We start from the raw sequence: 19,766 nt of genomic DNA on the forward strand, positions 1-19,766 counted from the left end.
AATTAACAGAGGAGAGGGGGTGGGGTGTGATACCCAGAGCCAACCAGGGCTGTGCTATACAGGAAGATAAAGATGATTATTCTGTGACCAGGACATCAGAGCAGCTGGTGGGTATTCAACCCTCAAGCATTTTCTACCATTCAATGATATCAGGGTTGGACTGGATTTTAACCCAATACATTCATTTTGGTTCCATATCCCTTCATCCCTTTACATAAAAAAAATCTAACAACCTCTATTTTGGAATGTTAAATTGACCTTCAACACTTTGCGGGGGAGAGTTCCAGATTTCCAGCATCCTTTGTGTGAATAAGTGCTTCCCAACATCACCCCTGATCAGCTGGGTTTGAAATTTAAGGTTATGCCCCCCAACACTTCCCACCATCTCTATCTCCCCTATCAAATCCATTCATCATTTTCAACACCTCAATTATAATCAACCCTTAATCTTCTCTACTCTGGGCATTGCAAGACTAGTCAATGCAAATTGTCTTCATTTAACCCTTTCAGCCCTGGTATTATTCTGGTGAATCTGTATCCCAGCCCCCTGGAGATGAAGAATCAAAATCTATTAGACTTTTTCTTTTTGTATCTGTTCACTAGTTTTACATAATTTCTGTAGATGGGCAGCATTGACCACAATAGATTGAAAGAGACTGACCTGCACCACACAGGCCCCAGTGAATCTGAACATCAACTGGCAAATCGGAGAAATGGAAAATGGATCAGTGGTGAGTTATGGTGAGTTTCAGACAGAACCCTATTGCTGTCATTGTAAAGTGTGATGTGGAGTTTTATCCTCAAATTTAGAGGTAATAAACACCAGTCCTTCTCTTCTGAAAAGACTACTTTTGAAAAATTTTACTTTCACAGCCTATGGGTTTCACTGGCACGGCCAGTATTTGTTGCCCATCTCCAATTGCCTTGGACAGAGTGGCTTGCTTGGCTATTTCAGAGGGCAGTTCAGAGTTAACCTTGTTGCTTTGGGTCTGAAGTCACAGTCAGTCAGACCAGATGTGGAGGGCAGGTTTCCTTCCCTAAAGGACATTAATGAAGCAGATGTGTTTTGATGACAATTTCATGGCACCATTACTGAGACCAGCTTTCAACTCCTGATTACTAATTGAATTTAAATTCCACTAGCTTTTCCAGTGGGATTTGAACCATGTCCCCAGTACATTAGTTTGGCCACAGGATTATTAGTCTAGTGATATTATCACCACACCATCATCTCCTCCAAAAGGAGGAGGGGGAAAATCACAAGGAAAAACAAAAGTTATTTTAAATCTAGAGATTATGCTTTGATTACCTGCCCCAGGAATTTCTGCATTGGCTCATCCAAGATATTGATGAAGTGCAGCCCTTGGAGAGTAAGGGTGCAGGTTGCAGTTAAACAAATGCCATCCTGCTCAGAAAAGCAGGTTTAAGGGTAGATAATGCTTTACAAAGCTAGAGAGAAATAACAGCTTTATCAACAGCGAATGGTGCCTGACAGACAAATACAGAGACACCTCGATTGCATATTTCCCTTCTTGGTAGAAGAAGGTCTGAAGTAGATAACCACCATGCTTAGAAAGGAGCAAGTAAACCCATGAAGTCAGTGTCCTTTCCCCTGTTCCACAACTTTATAATAATTTCTCCTACAAAAGGAGTTTCAACAGTTACAATTATAGTATGACATTTTAGAAATCCCTACAGGCTCCTAAATCAAAGTTGCAAAATGAGGAATTTGGGTTTTAGGTGCTGGGGTAATAAAGGCAAGTTCTAATGGGGTGAGATGTTTGTTTTCATGATTCAAATAATCAAATCAGCTTCTGAATTACACAAAGATATTCGTTTCATGATAAATATTTTTATTTCCAAACACCAGCTCCAGAACTGGAATTATTTGCTCACACATCATTTCCACCATGTATAGAATGATTCTAGATTCAGTCACTCTCCCCCAGGGTGAGCTTGTCAAACAGGTACTCTCCCATGCCTTTCTCAGGGGCTCCCAGTCTCCTCAGGTTGGTGATGTGATCTCCAAGCTTCTTGATCAGCTTCACTTGCTCATCCAAGTAGTGAGTCTCCAGGAAGTCACAAAGCTGGAAACAAGGCAAGAGAAATGAGTGAGTATTATTAGCATGGATCTTCTCCAGAAGAGAATTACCCTCATTTTCTCCCCCCCTCCCCAGAATGATAGTAAACAATGCACATGGGTAATTCTGGCTAAATCTGCACAAGTAACAATTCAACTCCATTAAACTGAGTGGATTCAAGAAACATTGATGCCTCAGAATGGGAGAGTTTAGTGATCCAGGTCTAGAGTGGAGATGGATTTGCTTTTCTTTTAAAGAAAAAAAGGCTGTGTGTGTAACAAACATATGGAATTCTGTCAGTGTTAGAGCTGATGCTGGTATCTGCCATTCACTATGTGGTGGGGGGGCAGGGGAAGAAATAAACATGGAACTTACATGAGGGTCAGTGTTCCCAGAGGAGAGCTTGTGCAGATCCAGCAGACTCTGGTTCACATTCTTCTCCATCTGCAGAGCTCTCTGCATTGCCTCCAGACCATTGCCCCACTCATCCTGCTCTGGTTTCTGGAAAGGGGAAGAGAGGTCTTGTTAGTGTTATTGGAGTGGAAAGTCCAAGGGGTGTTACAATTTAGAAGTAGCAGAAGCTAATCTCTGTACATAAAGATTAGCATGTTGGCGTATTTACTGGGATGACAGTGGAGACCATTACTGGACACAAGATTGGAGAGCATTCAATGACCCAATTTCAAGTCCTAGTTCAACATCCTCAAATAATCCATCACCCATCCATTTACAGCTTTGGCCCACATTTCACACCAGTCTCCTGTGCAGGCACCAAATTCTGGAGTAGTAGTTCAGAATACAGAAAATCATTCCATCCAAAATATTCAGGTTTTATTGATCCTCCTCTATCCATTAGATCAGATAATCCAAAAATCAATTTATCCTATACCAGCTCTCACTTGGCCCCTAACACCAGCAATTTGTCATTAATCTCAATGCATTAAGAACTGAAGGATGTAATGGCAAGATAAAAAGGTTCCTTTAAATAGTTCAATTAATCTAAAATTGCATCACAGGAAATCATCAAATTAATACCCAACCATGACATCCTCCAGGATGATCCGGCCTCCACGTTTATTCTGGAATTTCATCAGTTTCTCAGCATCTTCCCATTCCTCATGTGACTGCTCCTTGAAGAACTCAGCAAAGTGACGCAGGGCAACATCATCCCGGTCAAAGTAAAAGGACTGCAGGGAGACAAAGGATGGAAGATTCAGAACAGATTCCATATTTCATCCATAGTCAGTTTCAGGTGGATAACCTGCCCTTCCTCCTCCTCAATACCTGGTGTTTGATTAGTGAGTTTACAAATTTAAGTAAACTGATATCATTTCAATTAATGTTTCTCAATACATTGAATGTTCTTGTGTCTAGTTCAACAGAATGAGTTTATTTAACAAAGATTGTATTTAAGCTTCATTTGTGCACCAACTTAAATTGATCTGATAGATGTCTATGGAAGGAAACAAAGCATATTATATAGCAATAGAAAAAGAAATCTTCTAATGCAGTAGTTGAAGATTTTGAATCATTGCTTTAAGGATCCAGTCTGAGGTGAGAAATAGTTCAGCACAAAAGAACCCACTGATTTAGTAGTAGTTGAGCACAAATAGTCAGGTAATGTTTCATTAACCATTCATCTAGCTAGATTTAATTGCTTCCATCCAAGTTGACCAGGTCAGAGGGTGTGGAAAGCAGGCAATAGTTGGCACCACAGCATTACATTCTAAAGCCAAGTCATTAACAAAGAAATTCTACATACTCAATTCATTGAAGTCATTGCCTTAATTTTAAAATAGCAACAAAACTCACCATGGAGAGATAAACATAGGAGGAATAGAGCTTCCTGTTGATCTGCCAGTTAACAGCATCCTCACAGTCCTTGTGGTAGTTCTGACTCACTTGGGAAGCCATCTTTACTTTTACTAATGGTAGAAACTAAACTCAACCTACAACCTGATCCCTTCCCTCACAAGCTCTTGTATTTATACTACTGGGTCATCCTGCATTCACACAGTGAATGATATCACCAATGATGATCAATCCCTAATAGCCAGTCAGGAATCTGCCACCACTCCAGGTACTTAATAGGGAGTGGGGGTGTGGTGTGTTACCCAGAGCCAATCACTTCTGTGGAATACAGACAGATTTAGATGATTTTTCTGTGATTGGAACATTGGAACTGGAGGAGGCCATTCAGCCCCTCAAGTCTGTTCCACCATTCAATTTGATCATGTTATCTAACTCCATTAACCTGCCTTGATTCCATATCCCTTCAAACACTTAGCTAACAAATAGCTGGCAATATTAGTTTTAAAATGTTCTAATGACTCTCAGCAATTTTGAGGACAGAGTTCCAGATTTCGATCCTTTGAGTGAAGAAATGCTTCCTGACAACCTCCCTGAACATCCCAGCTCTAATCTTAAGATTATTCTGCTCCTGTACTGGACCACTTCACCAGAAGAAATCATTCCTCTATATCTACCCTATGAAATCTATTAATCATCTTCAACACCTCAATTATAATCATTGCTTATTCTTCTGTACTCGAGGGAATACAAGACTGTTCTGTACAAACTGCCTCATAATTTAACCCCTTCAGTCCTGGTAACATTCTGGTGAATCTGTGCCGTACTCTCTCCAAAGCCAATATATCAGAACTGAACATAGTGTTCCAGACAACCTCTAACTCACCGTTTCCATAACTGCAGCAGATCATCCACCCCTTGATGTTCCAACCCCTTGGAGATGTTTTCTGTGCAAAGTCCAGGGCTGGAAACACTGAGAGGTGTGCACGCGGCTGCACTTTAAATATAGCGCTCGGCGTGAGGAAGTGGCGAGGTGCCGGCGTGAGGAGCAAATGCAAAACTAGATCATTGAGCCACCGAGGTGTGTGTCTGTGGGCTGCTGGAGGGAGAAGGTGAACGCTGTGACGGCTGTCAAGGAGTGTAGTCATCTTGCGAGGTCTCCTAGGGGCTGGGGCTGGGTTGAGGTGTGGGGCCTGGGGCTGAGTTGAGGTGTGGGGGATGGGGCTGGGTTGAGGTGTGGGGGGTGGGGCTGGGTTGGGGTGTGGGGGGTGGGGCTGAGTTGAGGTGTGGGGGGTGGGGCTGGGTTGAGGTGTGGGGGGTGGGGCTGAGTTGAGGTGTGGGGGGTGGGGCTGGGTTGAGGTGTGGGGGGTGGGGCTGAGTTGAGGTGTGGGGGGTGGGGCTGAGTTGAGGTGTGGGGGGTGGGGCTGGGTTGAGGTGTGGGGGGTGGGGCTGAGTTGAGGTGTGGGGGGTGGGGCTGGGTTGAGGTGTGGGGGATGTGGCTGGGTTGAGGTGTGGGGGGTGGGGCTGGGTTGAGGTGTGGGGGATGGGGCTGGGTTGAGGTGTGGGGGGTGGTGCTGGGTTGAGGTGTGGGGGGTGGGGCTGAGTTGAGGTGTGGGGGGTAGGGCTGAGGTGGGGGGTGGGGCTGGGTTGAGGTGTGGGGGGTGGGGCTGGGTTGAGGTGTGGGGGGTGGGGCTGGGTTGAGGTGTGGGGGGTGGGGCTGAGTTGAGGTGTGGGCCTGGCCTTACCCTCTTCCTGCTGGCACCTGGAATGGGGAGAGGAGAGAATGAGTGAGTGTCTAGGCTGCCTCCTACGTTGCACAGCGCCTCGCCCTCCGGTTCCGATTTGCAGAGATTACCCTTGCTCCCTCACTGGATGCTTGGGGGGGGGGCCGATCTCACCCTCGGCACAGGCAGGGTCACGATCCACTCCTGCCAGCTCGGCCGCCTGCTGCTCAAATTGTAGGAGGGGCCGGATCTCGGGCATGACTCCTCCCATCTTCTCCCTCCCTCACGTGTTGTGCGTTTTCTTCTCCTGCATAAAGTTAGATAGATGGATTGAGAGTGTTTCTGATGCAGGAGCAGTTTATATGTAGCTAATCCAGAGGCCGACACATGACACTGTGACTCCCACATGCCTGTCCACCATGTAGAAAACACATGTCCTCACAGTCTGCCGCAATACTGCCCTCTTCCCACGATAAGCGTGGCTCCAACAGCACTAAGGAAGCTGGAGACCATCCAGGACAAAGCAGGTCGCTTGATTGGAACCTGTTCCAGCACCATCAATGTTGAGTCCCTCCTCCAATGACTGGTTGCTGGCTGTGTGTGTGTGTGTGTGTATGTGTGTGTGTGCACCATGTGTAAGATACACTGCTGCTAGTCCCCAGGGCTACTTTGCCAGCCTCCTCCAGACCCACTCTAGTAACTAGAGGGACAAGGGTAGCAGAGGCATGGCCTCAGCAGCATCTATAAGTCGAACCCTACTCCAACCTTCCCCCCACCCTGCATGGGCAGCACCCACTCAAGGGCTTTTAGAAATGGGCAGCAGATACTGGCCTTGCCATTGGTGCTCACTTGAAATTGTTGCTGTATTTTCCACTGCACAGGGCACTCTTCCTCTGCGTCCCTGTGCTGACCACACAGGTGTCCTCCTCCCAGACCACTGTGGTGAGGCAGGTAAGGGCCTTAGAAAGAGGACCCATCCTATGAGAGTGTCCAGGGAGGCCTCGATGAATCATGGGACCTTGGCATAATGCTTCCTGGAGGCTGTCTCAGTGACTGAAGCCCTGGTGTACTGAATCACAGGCTGTCTGGGTGCCTTTTAAATATGGTGCCTGGACTTGGCTGCAGGGCATGTAACTTCCTGCCCACTCCATCATTGCTCACCCTGGTCTCCAGCTGATGTCAAGTTTATTTCCCACTCCCACCAATGGGCTTAAGTCTGGAGTGGAAAATTCTGCCCACTAACTCAGTCCCTTTTTAAAATTTCATTCATCACAGCTAAACCAGCATTTATTGTTGCTGCCGAGTTGCCTTTGGTCAGTGGGCATTTTAAGATTCAACCACATTGCTGTGGGTCTGGAGTCACATGTAGGCCAGGCTTCATTCTCTAAGGGAATGAAGGAAATAGGTTTCTAAACAATCAGCAGTGGCATATCACAGACTCTTTTACCCTGGATTTAAATTTCACTATCTGCCATGGTAGGATTCAAACCCTGGCTCTTCAGTGATCCCACGAGGTCGAGGGACAATGCCACTATCCTATCCCACCATCTCTCCAATGGTCCCACAACTATTTGATATGGTCTTCTACAGCTCAAAGGAAAGCCCTTTGCAGCTGAAATTAGCCATTTCAGAAATCCCCCACCAACTTTTGAATCAAAATTGCAAGATGTGAATAATTTACCCCAGACAGTGAATCAAATTTAGGAAGCTGGGCAGGAAAGAAGGAAATTTAAAGGCATATATTAATGGGCTCAGATGTTAGACTGCTAAGAATTATCACAATCTATCAGCTACCGAATTATAGAAAGACAAAATCAATTGAATGATCTTTTTATTCCCAAATACAGCAATAACTGGCAATGGGAATAGAGCACAATATTCAAAATTGGATCACACTTCATTCTTATCCTGTACAGAATGATTCAAAATTCAGAGCTTGTCAAACAGGGTGCTCTCCCATGCCATTCTCAGGGGCTCCCAGTCTCCTCAGGTTGGTGATGTGATCTCCAAGCTTCTTGATCATCTTCACTTGCTCATCCAAGTAGTGAGTCTCCAGGAAGTCACACAACCGAAAGCAAGATGACAGGAGAAAAAGTGTATTGATGTGGAACTTGTCCAGATGAGGATTTTGCATACACTAGCATGATGGTAAACAATGCTCATGGGTTGTGCAGATATAGCCAAAATTACCTATAAGTGACAAGTCACAATTCCATTAAACCGAGTGTATTAAAGAAACATTGATGCCTCAGAATGGCACAGTTTAGTGATCCAGGTCTAGAATGTAGATGGCCTTTGCTTAAAGGAACAAACCCCATGAGAGTGTGTGTAATGTAAACATATGGAATACTGCAAGTGAATGGCAGATACCAACACCATGGCAGTTGGGTGTGGGTGTGTGGTGGGGTGGGTGGGGGGGGGGGGCGGGTGGCAGAAATCAATCATGGACCTTACATGATGGTCAGTGTTCCCAGAGGAGATCTTGTGCAGATCCAGCAGACTCTGGTTCACATTCTTCTCCATCTGCAGAGCTCTCTGCATTGCCTCCAGACCATTGCCCCACTCATCCTGCTCTGGTTTCTGAAAGGGGAAAAGGGAGGTCTTGTTAGTTACTGGGAGGAGTGGAAAGTCCAAGGGGTGTTACAATTTAGAAATAACAGAATTTAGTCTGTGCATGTTGAGTACTGAGTTTAAAATCACTGGAATGATATTGGAGACCATTAAATCAACACAAGATCAGCTCACTGACTCGGCTTTGCAATTTTTAGCCAAAAGCTTTCCAATTATTAGTCCTTGTTAAATCATCAAAAAAAGGTCTTCACCCATCTATGCTGACATCTTCAGCCCATATTTGACACCAGTTTCCTATGCAAAACACCACAAAGCCTAGGTTAAGACTTTACAGTGCATAAGTAGTTATGTCCAAATATCCATTTTTATTGATTAATACCTCTATCCATTAATCAGGTTATCCAAAGATCAACATCACACCAACCCATCCTATAACTGTCCTCACTTTGCACAAACATCGACAATTTGAGTCATGAATCTCAATGGATTGAGAGCTTAGGGTGTAACAGCAAAATAATAACCATTTTAAATAACAAGGACTTTCTTTACAGCAATCTAAATTGCATAGAAAACTCCAAGTTAACGATCAAACCTTGACGTCCTCCAGGATGATCCGGCCTCCACGTTTATTCTGGAATTTCATCAGTTTCTCAGCGCGTTCCCGTTCCTCATGTGACTGCTCCTTGAAGAACTCAGCAAAGTGACGCAGGGCAACATCATCCCGGTCAAAGTAAAAAGACTGCAGGGAAAGACAATAGAAAGGAAGCGTCAGAATTAGACTTAGATGCCATCCAATTGGAAAATAACAGCAGCCCTATGGTAACCAACTCATCCCATTCTCTACCTCAATGCCTGGCCTTGAATTCAGGATCTAACAGTTTTTAAATTGTTTACTGGAAAACTCAGAATGCTTTAATCAATATTTTGAGCAGGTGGAGTCCTTCCCTGTGACAAGCTCAGTAAAAGAGAAGTGTACAAAATTATGAGGGGCACAGATAGGAAGAAAATGTTCCCCTTAGAGGGGTCAACAATCAGCAGGAATAGATTTAAGGCAAGAGGATTGGAGGAAATAATGTTCACCCAGAGGGAGATTGGAATCTGGAACACTGCCCGAGGGGGTGGTAGAGACAGGAACCCTCACTGTTTTATTCATATTTAAATGAGCACTTGAAACACCATAGCATATATGGCAAGGAAGTATTCAGTGAACGGCATGGCACTAGGAAGCTCTGAGGAACAAAGGGACCTTGGCGTGTGTGTCCATAGATCTGAAGGCGGAGGGGCACGTTAGTGGGGTGGTGAAAAAGGCATATGGGACACTTGACTTTCTCAATCAAGGCATAGATTACAAAAGTAGGGAGGTCATTTTGGAGTTGTAGGGAACCTTGGTGAGGCCACAGCTGGAGTACTGTGTGCAGTTCTGGTCACCACATTATAGGAAGGATGTGATTGCACTGGAGGGGGTGCAGAGGAGATTCACCATAATGAAAACAAAAAACTGCAGATGCTGGAAATCCAAAACAAAAACAGAATTACCTGGAAAAACTCAGCAGGTCTGGCAGCATCGGTGGAGAAAAAAAAGTTGACTTTTCGAGTCCTCATGACCCTTCAACAGAACTGAGTGAATCTAAGGAGAGGGGTGAAATATAAGCTGGTTTAAGGTCGGGGGGGGGGGCGTTGGGTGGGGGGAGAGAAGTTGGGGGGGGTAGTGTGGTCGTAGGGACAACCAAGCAGTGATAGGAGCAGATAATCAAAAGATGTCACAGACAAAAGAACAAAAGAACACAGAGGCGTTGAAGGTGGTGATATTATCTAAACGAATGTGCTAATTAAGAATGGATGGTAGGGCACTTGAGGTACAGCCCTAGTGGGGGTGGGGTGGAAAGGCTAGCAGGGCATAAAAGATTTAAAAATAATGGAAATAGGTGGGAAAAGGAAAATCTATATAAATCATTGGAAAAAACAAAAGGAAGGGGGAAGAAACAGAAAGGGGGTGGGGATGGAGGAGCGAGTTCAAGATCTAAAGTTGTTGAATTCAATATTCACACCGGAAGGCTGTAAAGTGGTTAGTCGGAAGATGAGGTGCTGTTCCTCCAGTTTGCGTTGGGCTTCGCTGGAACAATGCAGCAGGCCAAGGACAGACATGTGGGCAAGAGAGCAGGGTGGAATGTTAAAATGGCAAGCGACAGGGGAGGTTTGGGTCATTCTTGCGGACAGACATTCACCAGGATGTTGCCTGGGATGAAACATTTAAGTTATGAACAGAGGTTGGATAGACTAGAGTTGTTTTCGTTGGAGCAGAGAAGATGGAGGGGCTACCTGATTGAGGTGTACAAGATTATGAGGGGCATGGACGAGGTGGATATGTAGCAGCTGTTCCCCTTAGTGGAAGGGGAAGTCACAAGGGGGCATAAGTTGAAGGTAAGGGGCAGGAGGTTTGGAGGTGGGGGAGTGGGATGTGAGGAAAAACCTTTTTACCCAGAGGATGGTGATGGTCTGGAATGCACTACCTGGGACGGTGGTGGAGGCAGGAGGCAGGTTGCCTCATATCCTTTAAAAAGTATCTGGATGAGCACTTGCACTTGACCCATAGCCTTGAACGTTATGATGTGCCAAGTGCAGGTAAATGGGATTAGGTAGGTAGATCTCGATGGGCCGAAGGGCCTCTTCGGCACGATGAATCTGTGAAAACGGTATTAGAATAGATAGCTGTGCAATGGCTGATACAGACACAATGAGCCAAAGGGCCTGTTTCTGTGCTGTGTAACTCTGACTGTGAGATTAAGTAGTAGTAGTATGAGAAAACCCAAGAGCAATAACGATTTGACTGAAGCTTCATTTCAGCACCCAAGCTATGATTATGCAAAGTTCAGTGATCCATCCTTCTCCCCCCAACACCAATTGTGGTCAAATATCAGTGATGGAAAAAAAAGAGATCCTTCCAATTCAGTGAACACTTGTTACAATGTTTCAGGAAGAAAGAGTTCAGCACACCAGGATCAAGGAAAAACTGACAACTGGTCAGATAATGTTTCACTAACTACTTACCCAATCACATTTAATTACTCTCCTCCAAGTTCAAGTAGTTAAACAAATTTATATACCCTCAAAATAATTCTTCCATTAGAAACTTCATGGAATTTGAGTCAGTCTTAGATCTAACCTATTCCAAACATAACACAACAATTCTAAAACAAGGAATAAACTCCTGACTCAAGAGTGTTCACTAAATCTGGGGAGGGATACATCTAAAGTCAACTCATTAACCTAGAGAAATTCTACATGCTCAGAATGCAACAAAAAATTAGTGTTAACTTTATACAGGACTCCCAAAAATACAAAACTCACCATGGAGAGGTAAACATAGGAGGAATAGAGCTCCAGGTTGATTTGCTTGTTAACAGCATCCTCAAAGTCTTTTGGCAGTTCTGACGCACTTAGGAAACCATCTCACTGGTGATAAGGGCCAAACTCAAACAATTTAACCTCGTCCCTCACAAGTTCTTGTATTTATATTACTGGGACATCCTGCTTTCAAACAGGGAATGACATCACCAATGATGATTGACAATCTCTGATAGCAATCAGGATTCTGCCATGAATCCAGGCACCAAGGAGAGGGGGTGAGGTGTGATATCCAGAACCAATCAGGGCTGTGGTATACAAGAAGATAAAGATGATTGATTATTCTGTGACCAGGACATTGGAACAGCCAGTGGCCATTCAACCCTCAAGCATTTTCTACCATTCATTGATATGGTTGGACTGGATTTTAACTCTATACATCCACCTTGGTTCCATGTCCCTTCATTCCCTTACATAACAAAAATATAACAACCTCTGTTTTGGAATGTTAAAATGACCTCCATCACTTTGGGGGAGAGAGTTCCAGATTTTCAGCATCCTTTGTGTGAATAATTGCTTCCCAACATCACCCATCAACAGCCAGTTTTGAAACATAATGTTATGCCCCCCAATGCTTCCCACCATCTCTATCTTTATCAATCCTATCAAATCCATTCATCATCTTCAACACTTCAATTATAATCATCCCTTAATCTTCTCCACTCTGGGCATTGCAATACTAGTCTATGCAAATTGCCATTTAACCCTTTTAGCCCTGGTATTATTCTGGTGAATCTGTGCTGCATCCCCTCCAAAGACAATTTATCCAAACTGAACAGTGTTCCAGATGTGGTCTAACCCACACTTTATACAGTTGTTTCAGAACCTCCACCCCTCTGTATCTCAGACCCCTGGAGATTAAGAATAAAAATCTATTAGACTTTTTCTTTTTTGTATCTGTTCACTAGTTTTACATAATTTCTGTTGATGGGCAGCATTGACCACAATAGATTGAAAGAGACTGACCTGCACCACATAGGCCCCAGTGAATCTGAAAATCAACTGGCAAGTTGGAGAAATGGAAAATGGATCAGTGGTGAGTTTTATACAGAACACTTTTGCTCAGTCATTGTAAAGTATGATGTGGAGTTTTATCCTCAAATTTAAATACCAGTCCTTCTCTTCTGAAAATTTCAAGCCTACTTTTGAAAAATTTTACTTTCATGGGCTGAGTGTCACTGGAAGGTCAGTATTTGTTGCCCATCGCCAATAGCCTTAGACAGAGTGGCTTGCTAGGCTATTTCAGAGGCCAGTTCAGAGTTAACCTTGTTGCTTTGGGTCTGAAGTCACAGTTGGTCAGACCAGATATGGAGGGCAGGTTTCCTTCCATAAAAGGACATTAATGAACCAGATGGGTTTTGATGACAATTTCATGGCACCATTACTGAGACCAGCTTTCAACTCCTGATTACTAATTGAACTTAAATTCCATTAGTTTTTCCAGTGAGATTTGAACCATGTCCCCAGTGCATTAGTTTGGCCACAGGATTATTAGTCTAGTAACATTATCACCACACCACCATCTCCCCCAAAGGTTGAGGGGAATCACAAGGAAAAACAAAAGTTATTTTAAATCTAGAGATTATGCTTTGATTACCTGCCCCAGGAATTTCTTTAGCCAGAGTGGTGAATCTATGGAATTCATTGCCACAGAAGGCTGTGGAGGCCAGGCCATTGAGTGTATTTAAGACCGAGATAGATAGGTTCTTCATTGGTAAGGTGATTGAAGGTTACAGGAAGAAGGCAGGAGAATGGGATTGAGAAACTTATCATTGACAGAGCAGACTGAATGGGCCAAATGCTCCTATGTCTTATGGAATTTTTGCATTGGCTCATCCAAGATATTGATGAAGTACAGCCCTTGGAGAGTAAGGGTGCAGGTAGCAGTTAAACAAATGCCATGCTGCTCAGAAAGGCAAGTGGTTAATGCTTTACTATCTTTACAAAGCTAGAGAAAAATAATAGCTTTATCAACAGCAAATGGTGCCTGCCAGACAAATACAGAGACATCTCAATTGCACACCTCCCTTCGTGGTAGATGCAAGTCTGAAGCAGATAACCACCATGCTTAGAAGGAGCAAGTAAACATGAACTCAGTGCCCTTTCCCCTGTTCCACAACTTTGTAAGGAAGTCCTTTTTGGCTGAAATTAACAGTTACAATTGCAGTATGACATTTTAGAAATCCCTACAGGCTCCTAAATCAAAGTTGCAAGATGAGGAATTCAGGTTTTAGGTGCTGGGGTAATAAAGGCAAGCTCTAATGGGGTCAGATGTTTGTTTTCTTGATTCAAATAATCAAATCAGCTTCTGAATGACACAAAGGAAAGATATCAGTTTCATGTTAAATATTTTTATTTCCAAACAGCAGCAGCTCCAGAACTGGAATCATTTCCACCATGTATAGAATGAATCTAGATTCAGTCACTCTGCCCCAGGGTGAGCTTGTCAAACAGGTACTCTCCCATGCCTTTCTCAGGGGCTCCCAGTCTCTTCAGGTTGGTGATGTGATCTCCAAGCTTCTTGATCAGTTTCACTTGCTCATCCAAGAAGTGAGTCTCCAGGAAGTCACAAAGCTGGAAAGAAGGCAAGAGAAATGAGTGAGTATTATTAGCATAGATCTTCTCCAGAAGAGAATTACCCTCATTTTCTCCCCCCTCCCCAGGATGATAGTAAACAATGCACATGGGTAATTCTGGCTAAAATTTGCCCAAGTAACAATTCAACTCCATTAAACTGAGTGGATTCAAGAAACACTGATGCCTCAGAATGGGAGAGTTTAGTGATCCAGGTCTAGAGTAGATTGCCTTTGCTTAAAGCAAAAGCAAATCCATGAGTGTGTAACATAAACATATGGAATTCTGTCCATATTGGAGCTGATGTTGGTATCCACCATTCACTGTGGTGGGGGGCAGGGGAAGAAATAAACATGGAACTTACATGAGGGTCAGTGTTCCCAGAGGAGAGCTTGTGCAGATCCAGCAGACTCTGGTTCATATTCTTCTCCATCTGCAGAGCTCTCTGCATTGCCTCCAGACCATTGCCCCACTCATCCTGCTCTGGTTTCTGGAAAGGGGAAAGAGAGGTCTTGTTAGTGTTATTGGAGTGGAAAGTCCAAGGGGTGTTACAATTTAGAAGTAGCAGAAGCTAATCTCTGCACAAAGGTTAGCATGTTGGAGTATTTACTGGGATGACAGTGGAGACCATTACTGGACACAAGATTGGAGAGCATTCAATGACCCAATTTCAAGTCCTAGTTCAACATCCTCAAATAATCCATCACCCATCCATTTACAGCTTTGGCCCACATTTCACACCAGTCTCCTGTGCAGGCACCAAATTCTGGAGTAGTAGTTCAGAATACAGAAAATCATTCCATCCAAAATATTCAGGTTTTATTGATCCTCCTCTATCCATTAGATCAGATAATCCAAAAATCAATTTATCCTATACCAGCTCTCACTTGGCCCCTAACATCAGCAATTTGTCATTAATCTCAATGCATTAAGAACTGAAGGATGTAATGGCAAGATAAAAAGGTTCCTTTAAATAGTTCAATTAATCTAAAATTGCATCACAGGAAATCATCAAATTAATACCCAACCATGACATCCTCCAGGATGATCCGGCCTCCACGTTTATTCTGGAATTTCATCAGTTTCTCAGCATCTTCCCATTCCTCATGTGACTGCTCCTTGAAGAACTCAGCAAAGTGACGCAGGGCAACATCATCCCGGTCAAAGTAAAAGGACTGCAGGGAGAGACAAAGGATGGAAGATTCAGAACAGATTCCATATTTCATCCACAGCCAGCTTCAGGTGGCTAAGTTACCCTTTCTCCACCCTAATACCTGGTGTTTGATTAGTGAGTTTACAAATTTAAGTAAACTGATATCATTTCAATTAATGTTTCTCAATACATTGAATGTTCTTGTGTCTAGTTCAGCAGAATGAGTTTATTTAACAAAGATTGTATTTAAGCTTCATTTGTGCACCAACTTAAATTGATCTGATAGATGTCTATGGAAGGAAACAAAGCATATAATTATATAGCAATAGAAAAAGAAATCTTCTAATGCAGTAGTTGAAGATTTTGAATCATTGCTTTAAGGATCCAGGCTGAGGTGAGAAATAGTTCAGCACAAAAGGACCCACTGATTTAGTAGTAGTTGAGTGCAAATAGTCAGGTAATGTTTCAATAACCATTCATCCAGTAAGATTTAATTGCTTCCATCCAAGTTGACCAGGTTCACACATCTTCAAAGAAGAATCCACTATTAAAAACTCCATGGGATACTCACTTCAGGAATTGGACAATTACAGAACAGTCCAGTCTTCAGAAAGACTGTTTATTGCATTTAGTCAGAGGATGTGGAAAGCAGGCAATAGTTGGCACCACAGCATTACATTCTAAAGCTAAGTCATTAACAAAGAAATTCTACTTGCTCAATGCACTGAAATCATTGCCTTAATTTGAAAATATCAACAAAACTCACCATGGAGAGGTAAACATAGGAGGAATAGAGCTTCCTGTTGATCTGCCAGTTAACAGCATCCTCACAGTCCTTGTGGTAGTTCTGATGCACTTGGGAAGCCATTTTTACTTTTACTAGTGGTAGAAACTAAACTCAACCTGATCCCTTCCCTCACAAGCTCTTGTATTTATACTACTGGGTCATCCTGCATTCACACAGTGAATGATATCACCAATGATGATCAATCCTTAATAGCCAGTCAGAAATCTGCCACCAATCCAGGTACTTAATAAGGAGAGGGAGTGGGGTGTGTTACCCAGAGCCAATCACTTCTGTGGAATACAGACAGATTTGGATGATTTTTCTGTGATTGGAATGTTGGGACTGGAGGAGGCCATTCAGCCCCTCAAGTCTGTTCCACCATTCAATTTGATCATGTTATCTAACTCCATTAACCTGCCTTGATTCCATATCCCTTCAAACACTTAGCTAACAAATAGCTGGCAATATTAGTTTCAAAATGTTCCAATGACTCTCAGCATTTTTGAGGACAGAGTTCCAGATTTCGATCCTTTGAGTGAAGAAATGCTTCCTGACAACCTCCCCGAACATCCCAGCTCTAATCTTAAGATTATTCTGCTCCTGTACTGGACCACTTCACCAGAAGAAATCATTCCTCTATATCTACCCTACGAAATCTATTAAGCATCTTCCACACCTCAATTATAATCATTGCTTATTCTTCTGTACTCGAGGGAATACAAGACTGTTCTGTACAAACTGCCTCATAATTTAACCCCTTCAGTCCTGGTAACATTCTGGTGAATCTGTGCCGTACTCTCTCCAAAGCCAATATATCAGAACTGAACATAGTGTTCCAGATAACCTCTAACTCACCCTTTCCATAACTGCAGTAGATCATCCACCCCTTGATGTTCCAACCCCTTGGAGATATTTTCTGTGCAAAGTCCTGGGCTGGAAACACTGAGAGGTGTGCATGCGGCTGCACTTTAAATATGGCGCCCAGTGTGAGGAAGTGGCGAGGTGCCGGCGTGAGGAGCAAATGCAAGTCTGCCCGCCATGGAAACGGCGTGTTTCCCAGGAACGCATGATTAACGAGGTGGGTTTGGGACGATATGGCACGAAAAGCTTCCATTGCGGCCGACGGTTAAACATTCCTTTCCCCGCCTGCTACCACGCTTTGTGCAAATCTGGGACAATTCCAACCCACCTCTTTTGAAACCTACTGAGTGGGTCTGATATAGAGATGCTTCAATTGCACATGTCTCCTCCGCTTTGCGTACCACTCTGTTGAGGGCGTCTGACACCTCTACCTGATGTTTTCCTGTGTCTCGATGATAATCCAGTATCTTCTCCAGGACCGCCCCCAGAGGCACATCATCTGACTCGGACTTAGCAGGGGCCACTTTCCCAGCAGCCCTGTGAGTGCCAGAGAGCTTGGCTGTCACTGCCTCCACCTGCTGTGGACACGTGTCTGTGAGGTGACCACCAGAGAGTGAGCTCGAGCCTAAACTAGATCGACAAGCCACCAAGGTGTGTGTCTGTGGGCTGGTGGAGGGAGAAGGTGAACTCTGTGATGGATGTCAAGGAGTGTAGTCATCTTGCAAGGTCTCCTAGGGGCTGGGGCTGTTGAGGTGTGGGGGATGGGCCTGAATTGAAGTGTTGGGGCCTGGGGCTGGGTTGAGGTGTGGGGGGTGGGGCTGGGTTGAGGTGTGGGGGGTGGGGCTGAGTTGAGGTGTGGGGGGTGGGGCTGGGTTGAGGTGTGGGGGGTGGGGCTGGGTTGAGGTGTGGGGCCTGGGGCTGAGCTGAAGTGTTGGGGCCTGGGGCTGAGTTGAGGTGTGGGGGGTGGGGCTGGGTTGAGGTGTGGGGGGTGGGGCTGGGTTGAGGTGTGGGGGTTGGGGCTGAGTTGAGGTGTGGGGCCTGGGGCTGGGTTGAGGTGTGGGGGGTGGGGCTGGGTTGAGGTGTGGGGGGTGGGGCTGGGTTGAGGTGTGGGGGGTGGGGCTGGGTTGAGGTGTGGGGGGTGGGGCTGGGTTGAGGTGTGGGGGGTGGGGCTGGGTTGAGTTGAAGTGTTGGGGCTGGGTTGAGGTGTGGGGGATGGGGCTGAGTTGAGGTGTGGGGGGTAGGGCTGAGGTGGGGGGTGGGGCTGGGTTGAGGTGTGGGGGGTGGGGCTGGGTTGAGGTGTGGGGGGTAGGGCTGAGGTGGGGGGTGGGGCTGGGTTAAGGTGTGGGGGGTGGGGCTGGGTTGAGGTGTGGGGGGTGGGGCTGGGTTGAGGTGTGGGGGGTGGGGCTGGGTTGAGGTGTGGGGGGTGGGGCTGAGTTGAGGTGTGGGGGGTGGGGCTGGGTTGAGGTGTGGGGGGTGGGGCTGGGTTGAGGTGTGGGGGGTGGGGCTGAGTTGAGGTGTGGGGGGTGGGGCTGGGTTGAGGTGTGGGGGGTAGGGCTGAGGTGGGGGGTGGGGCTGGGTTGAGGTGTGGGGGGTGGGGCTGGGTTGAGGTGTGGGGGGTGGGGCTGGGTTGAGGTGTGGGGGGTAGGGCTGAGGTGGGGGGTGGGGCTGGGTTGAGGTGTGGGGGATGGGGCTGGGTTGAGGTGTGGGGGGTGGGGCTGGGTTGAGGTGTGGGGGGTGGGGCTGGGTTGAGGTGTGGGGGATGGGGCTGGGTTGAGGTGTGGGGGATGGGGCTGGGTTGAGGTGTGGGGGGTGGGGCTGGGTTGAGGTGTGGGGGGTGGGGCTGGGTTGAGGTGTGGGGGGTGGGGCTGGGTTGAGGTGTGGGGGGTGGGGCTGAGTTGAGGTGTGGGGGGTGGGGCTGGGTTGAGGTGTGGGGGGTGGGGCTGGGTTGAGGTGTGGGGGGTGGGGCTGAGTTGAGGTGTGGGCCTGGCCTTACCCTCTTCCTGCTGGCACCTGGAATGGGGAGAGGAGAGAATGAGTGAGTGTCTAGGCTGCCTCCTACGTTGCACAGCGCCTCGCCCTCCGGTTCCGATTTGCAGAGATTACCCTTGCTCCCTCACTGGATGCTTGGGGGGGGGCCGATCTCACCCTCGGCACAGGCAGGGTCACGATCCACTCCTGCCAGCTCGGCAGCCTGCTGCTCAAATTGTAGGTGAGGCCGGATCTCGGGCATGACTCCTTCCATCTTCTCCCTCCCTCACGTGTTGTGCGTTTTCTTCTCCTGCATAAAGTTAGATAGATGGATTGAGAGTGTTTCTGATGCAGGAGCAGGTCACATGCAGTTAATCCAGAGGCCGACACTTCACACTGTGACTCCCACATGCCTGTCCACCATGTAGAAGGCACATGTCCTCACTGTCTGCGGCAATACTGCGCACTTCACACGATGAGTGCAGCTCTAACAGCACTAAGGAAGCTGGAGACCATCCAGGATAAAGCAGGCTGCTTGATTGGAACCACACCCAGCACCAAAGTTGAGTCCCTCCACCACTGACTGTGCACGCCCTGTGAAAGATGCACTGCTGCTAGTCCCCAGGGCTACTTTGGCAGCCCCCTCCAGACCCACTCTAGTAACTAGAAGAACACGGGCAATGGAGGCATGGCCTCAGCAGCATCTACAACTTGACCCCTACTCCAACCTCCTCCCCACCCCACGAGCGCAGCACCCATTCAAGGGCTTTTAGGGATGGGGAGCATAGGTATTGCCATTGGAGTCCAAGGACAACATCACTATCCTATCCCAC

General features: G+C 46.0%; 3 protein-coding genes across 3 annotated transcripts; all 3 read right to left on the minus strand.

The window, feature by feature from the left end:
* Nucleotides 1-1,931: 1,931 nt before the first annotated feature.
* On the minus strand, nt 1,932-3,995 carry LOC121271649 (ferritin, higher subunit-like). Its single transcript, XM_041177760.1, has 4 exons — nt 3,894-3,995; nt 3,122-3,268; nt 2,457-2,582; nt 1,932-2,087 (listed from the first exon to the last, which is right to left on the minus strand). Exons 1-4 carry the CDS (start codon nt 3,993-3,995, stop codon nt 1,932-1,934), a joined length of 531 nt encoding a protein of 176 aa, XP_041033694.1.
* A 3,558-nt stretch (nt 3,996-7,553) lies between these two features.
* Nucleotides 7,554-12,236, minus strand: LOC121271513 (ferritin heavy chain-like). Its single transcript, XM_041177493.1, has 5 exons — nt 12,173-12,236; nt 11,534-11,601; nt 8,778-8,924; nt 8,069-8,194; nt 7,554-7,682 (listed from the first exon to the last, which is right to left on the minus strand). The coding sequence occupies exons 1-5, from the start codon at nt 12,234-12,236 to the stop codon at nt 7,554-7,556; spliced, it is 534 nt and encodes a 177-aa protein (XP_041033427.1).
* Nucleotides 12,237-14,008: 1,772 nt separating this feature from the next.
* On the minus strand, nt 14,009-16,185 carry LOC121271650 (ferritin, higher subunit-like). The gene is made up of 4 exons (XM_041177762.1): nt 16,084-16,185; nt 15,193-15,339; nt 14,529-14,654; nt 14,009-14,164 (listed from the first exon to the last, which is right to left on the minus strand). The coding sequence occupies exons 1-4, from the start codon at nt 16,183-16,185 to the stop codon at nt 14,009-14,011; spliced, it is 531 nt and encodes a 176-aa protein (XP_041033696.1).
* Between the last annotated feature and the right edge of the window lie 3,581 nt (nt 16,186-19,766).

This window comes from Carcharodon carcharias, chromosome 31 (genome assembly GCF_017639515.1).
Source record: "Carcharodon carcharias isolate sCarCar2 chromosome 31, sCarCar2.pri, whole genome shotgun sequence".
In the NCBI taxonomy this organism is placed as follows: domain Eukaryota; kingdom Metazoa; phylum Chordata; class Chondrichthyes; order Lamniformes; family Lamnidae; genus Carcharodon; species Carcharodon carcharias.

What these genes read in the sequence shown, in the direction of transcription:
- LOC121271649 (XM_041177760.1), bottom strand. Translation starts at nt 3,995, where the DNA reads ATGGCTTCCCAAGTGAGTCAGAACTACCACAAGGACTGTGAGGATGCT. An exon ending in CCTATGTTTATCTCTCCATG is followed by an intron (nt 3,269 to 3,893) that starts GTGAGTTTTGTT and finishes GTCTCCCTGCAG; the next exon opens with TCCTTTTACTTTGACCGGGA. An exon ending in CTGGGAACACTGACCCTCAT is followed by an intron (nt 2,088 to 2,456) that starts GTAAGTTCCATG and finishes CCTTGTTTCCAG; the next exon opens with CTTTGTGACTTCCTGGAGAC.
- LOC121271513 (XM_041177493.1), bottom strand. Translation starts at nt 12,236, where the DNA reads ATGATTATAATTGAAGTGTTGAAGATGATGAATGGATTTGATAGGATT. An exon ending in GATTGATAAAGATAGAGATG is followed by an intron (nt 11,602 to 12,172) that starts GTGGGAAGCATT and finishes AACTGCCAAAAG; the next exon opens with ACTTTGAGGATGCTGTTAAC. An exon ending in CTGGGAACACTGACCATCAT is followed by an intron (nt 7,683 to 8,068) that starts GTAAGGTCCATG and finishes TCTTGCTTTCGG; the next exon opens with TTGTGTGACTTCCTGGAGAC.
- LOC121271650 (XM_041177762.1), bottom strand. Translation starts at nt 16,185, where the DNA reads ATGGCTTCCCAAGTGCATCAGAACTACCACAAGGACTGTGAGGATGCT. An exon ending in TCATCCTGGAGGATGTCATG is followed by an intron (nt 14,655 to 15,192) that starts GTTGGGTATTAA and finishes TCCCCTTTCCAG; the next exon opens with AAACCAGAGCAGGATGAGTG. An exon ending in CTGGGAACACTGACCCTCAT is followed by an intron (nt 14,165 to 14,528) that starts GTAAGTTCCATG and finishes CCTTCTTTCCAG; the next exon opens with CTTTGTGACTTCCTGGAGAC.